This window comes from Cucurbita pepo, unplaced genomic scaffold (genome assembly GCF_002806865.2).
Source record: "Cucurbita pepo subsp. pepo cultivar mu-cu-16 unplaced genomic scaffold, ASM280686v2 Cp4.1_scaffold001007, whole genome shotgun sequence".
NCBI classification, from domain to species: domain Eukaryota; kingdom Viridiplantae; phylum Streptophyta; class Magnoliopsida; order Cucurbitales; family Cucurbitaceae; genus Cucurbita; species Cucurbita pepo.
The window spans coordinates 4,915-8,452 of record NW_019647206.1 but is presented as its reverse complement, the minus strand read 5'-3'; the positions used below and the strand labels follow the sequence as shown (position 1 = coordinate 8,452).

At 44.1% G+C, this 3,538-nt stretch overlaps 1 protein-coding gene across 1 annotated transcript; it reads left to right on the top strand.

Moving 5' to 3' along the window:
- Positions 1–963: 963 nt before the first annotated feature.
- Positions 964–3,318, top strand: LOC111786095 (protein KINESIN LIGHT CHAIN-RELATED 1-like; the record flags this gene model as incomplete). The annotated part of the gene is given in 2 exon segments (XM_023666440.1): positions 964–1,872; positions 2,845–3,318. Coding segments are annotated over 2 exon segments (1,144 nt in total), but the record flags the coding sequence as incomplete, so codon positions are not given.
- Positions 3,319–3,538: the final 220 nt, after the last annotated feature.

Sequence of the window (3,538 nt, the reverse complement as noted above, 5' to 3'; positions counted from 1 at the left end):
TTTGTGGGTTGAATTTAAGTTTTGTGACTGAGCTTGATCGACATATGTTGGGACTTGATGGTTTATGAGTCAACTTTTTGCATTTTTGTTTCCTTGGAATTGTGTGTGAAGTGGATCCCACGTTGGTCGGAGAGGGGAACGAAACATTCTTTATAAGGGTATGGAAAACCTCTTCCTAACATACGCATTTCAAAATTGTTAGACTGACGAAGTAGACAATATTTTCTAGCGGTAGACTTGGACGATTACAAATGGTATTAGAGACCGACACCAGGCTATGTCCCAACAAGGACGTTGGGCCCTTAGGGGGGTGGATTGTGAGATCCCACATTGGTGGGAGAGGGAACAAAGCATTCCTTATAAGGGTGTAGGAAACCTCTCCATGGTAGATGCATTTTAAAACCGTGAGCTGACGGTATTACGTAACGGTCAAAGCGGACAATATTGCTAGTGGTGGACTTAGACTATTACAAATGGTATCAGAGCCAGAGCCAGACACCGATCGGTATGCCAGCGAGGACGTTGGGCCCTTAGGGGTGGATTGTGAGATTTCACATTGGTTGGAGTGGGCAACGAAGCATTCCTTATAAGGGTATAGCAAACCTCTCCCTAGTAGATGCGTTTTAAAACCGTGAGCTGACGACGATATGTAATGAGTGAAAGTGAAAAGTATCTACTAGCGGTGGACTTTGACTGTTACAAATAGTATCAGAGCAAGACACTAGGCAGTGTGCCAGTGAGGACGCTGGAGATGGGAACAAAGTATTTCTTATATGGGTGTGGAAAACCTCTTCCTAGCAGACGCGTTTTAAAACCGTGAGCTGACGGCGACATGTAATTGGCCAAAACAGACAATATCGTGGATTTGGACCGATATACTAGTGTTTCTATTTTTCTTTGATGAAATGAAATGGTTAGTTTATTGTCTGTTATTCATTTGGGATGGCATCATGTTATATGCAGGTATTTATCTGAGGCGCACGTTCAAGCAATGCAATTTGATAGAGCAGAAGAATTATGCAAGAAAACTCTTGAGATTCATCATGCACATAGTGAGCCTGCATCACTTGAAGAAGCAGCTGACCGTCGACTGATGGCGCTCATTTGTGAGGCGAAAGGCGATTACGAACAGGCGCTAGAGCATCTCGTCCTGGCCAGTATGGCGATGGTAGCAAACGGGCAAGACAGCGAGGTTGCTGCCATTGATGTGAGCATTGGAAACATTTACATGTCTCTAGCTCGCTTTGATGAGGCAGTTTTCTCATACCAAAAGGCTCTTACTGTGTTCAAAGCATCCAAGGGTGATAACCATCCTTTGGTCGCCTCGGTCTTCATACGCCTCGCTGACTTGTATCATCGGACTGGAAAGCTCCGGGAGTCGAGATCTTATTGCGAAAATGCAATGAGGATATACTCAAAGCCTGTGCCTGGAACTTCACCAGAAGAAATTGCTGGTGGGTTGACCGGAGTTTCAGCGATTTACGAGTCTGTTGGTGAGGCTGAGGAGGCGTTGAAGCTGTTGCAGAAGGCTATGAAGATGTTGGAGGATAAACCGGGACAGCAAAGCACAATTGCTGGGATAGAAGCACGGATGGGAGTCATGTTTTACATGGTTGGAAGGTACGAAGATTCGAGGATTGCGTTCGAGAGTGCGATATCGAAACTTAGAGCCACCGGTGAGAGGAAATCTGCGTTCTTTGGCGTCGTGTTGAATCAAATGGGATTGGCCTGTGTGCAGTTGTTCAAGATAGATGAAGCTGTTGAGCTGTTTGAAGAAGCAAGAGGCATTTTGGAGCAGGAGTGTGGCAATTGTCATCAAGATACCATTGGAGTTTATAGCAACCTTGCTGCAACCTATGATGCTATGGGAAGGTAGTTCACTTTATTTAAGCTGTTTCCTTATCACTACCAATCATATTATACATATTTCGTTGCATTTGCATAGCTTGTTCGGGAGCTCGACCCCCTTACTCTCATGGATTTCTGTAATAGCCCAAGCCCACCGCCAGTAGATATTGTCCTCTTTGGACTTTCCCTTTCGGGCTTCCATTCAAGGTTTTTAAAACGTGTTTGCTAGAGAGAGGTTTCCATGCCCCTATCTAAGAATGTTTCGTTCTCCTCCCCAACTAATTTTGGATCTCACAATCCACTCCCTTTCCGGCACACCACGTAGTGTCCTTGCCGGCACCGCCTAGTGTCTACCCCCCTTCGAGACTCAGCCTCCTTACTGGCACATCGCCCAGTGTCTGGTTCTGGTACCATTTATAACTGCCAAAGCCCACTACTGCCAGCACACTGCCTAGTGTCTACCCCCCTTCAGGACTCAGCCTCCTTACTGCCACACCGCTCGGTGTTTGACTTTAGTATCATTTGTAACCGCCTAAGCCCACCGTTATGTGATATTGTTCTCTTTAGGTTTTCCCTTTCGGGTTTCCCCTTAAGGTTTTTAAAACGCGTCTGTTAGAGAGAGGTTTTCACACCCTTATAAAGAATGTTTCGTTCTCCTCCCCAGCCAATGTGAGATCTCACAATCCACCCCCCTTTGAAACCCAGCATCCTTGCTAGCACATGGTCTATTGTCCACTCCCCCTTCGAGGCTCAGCCTCTTGGCCGGCAAACGACTCGATTTCTAGCTCTAATACCATTTGTAACAACTAAAGCCCACCGCTAACAGATCAGTCTTATTTGGGCGGAGAAGTTTTCACACCTTTATAAAGAATGTTTCGTTCTCCTCTCCAACCAATGTGGGATCTCACAACTTCATAGTTACTTAAACGCAAAGATGGGTAATGTAGCTTAGCTAATGAATGCTTTGTCTAATGGTTTCTTCCAAAACTATTGCAGAGTCGACGATGCTATTGAAATATTGGAATCTATTCTTAAGTTGAGAGAAGAGAAGCTCGGAATCGCGAATCCCGATTTTGAGGATGAAAAGAGGAGATTGGCTGAGCTACTGAAGGAAGCAGGCCGAACCCGAAACCGGAAAGCAAAGTCTCTGGAAAACCTCATTGACCCGAACTCGAGGAAGACGAAGAAGGAGGCAACAAAGAAGTGGTCGAGCTTGGGATTTAGAATCTGAATGGAAAAGTCTCCTTCGAGATCGAGCTGCTTTAGGGATCCAACGTTCCCATTCTGTAACATATAAGATCATGTATAGAGTTGATTCAATTTGTTGTCTTTATGAACTGAACTCATTTATTGTTTTTCCTCTCTTTGTGCTGTTCATTGTTTGATTGAATCAATATCTGTGTAAGGCTGTTGATTGAGAAAGAAAACATTGATCTTGATTGAATAAGATTTTGGAGGAATGTTTTCTCATTTTCGTCGTCTTAATTCTTAGTTTGGAATTGAAACGTGTAGGTTTTTTATATATTTAATACGAACAACACTCCAAGCCCATCGCTAGTAGATATTATACTTTTTCGACTTTCTTTTTTGGGTTTCCCTTCAAGGTTTTTAAAACGTGTATGTTAGGAAGAGGTTTCCACACCCTTATAAAGAATGTGTTCTCCTCTTCAACTGATATGGGATTTGACAA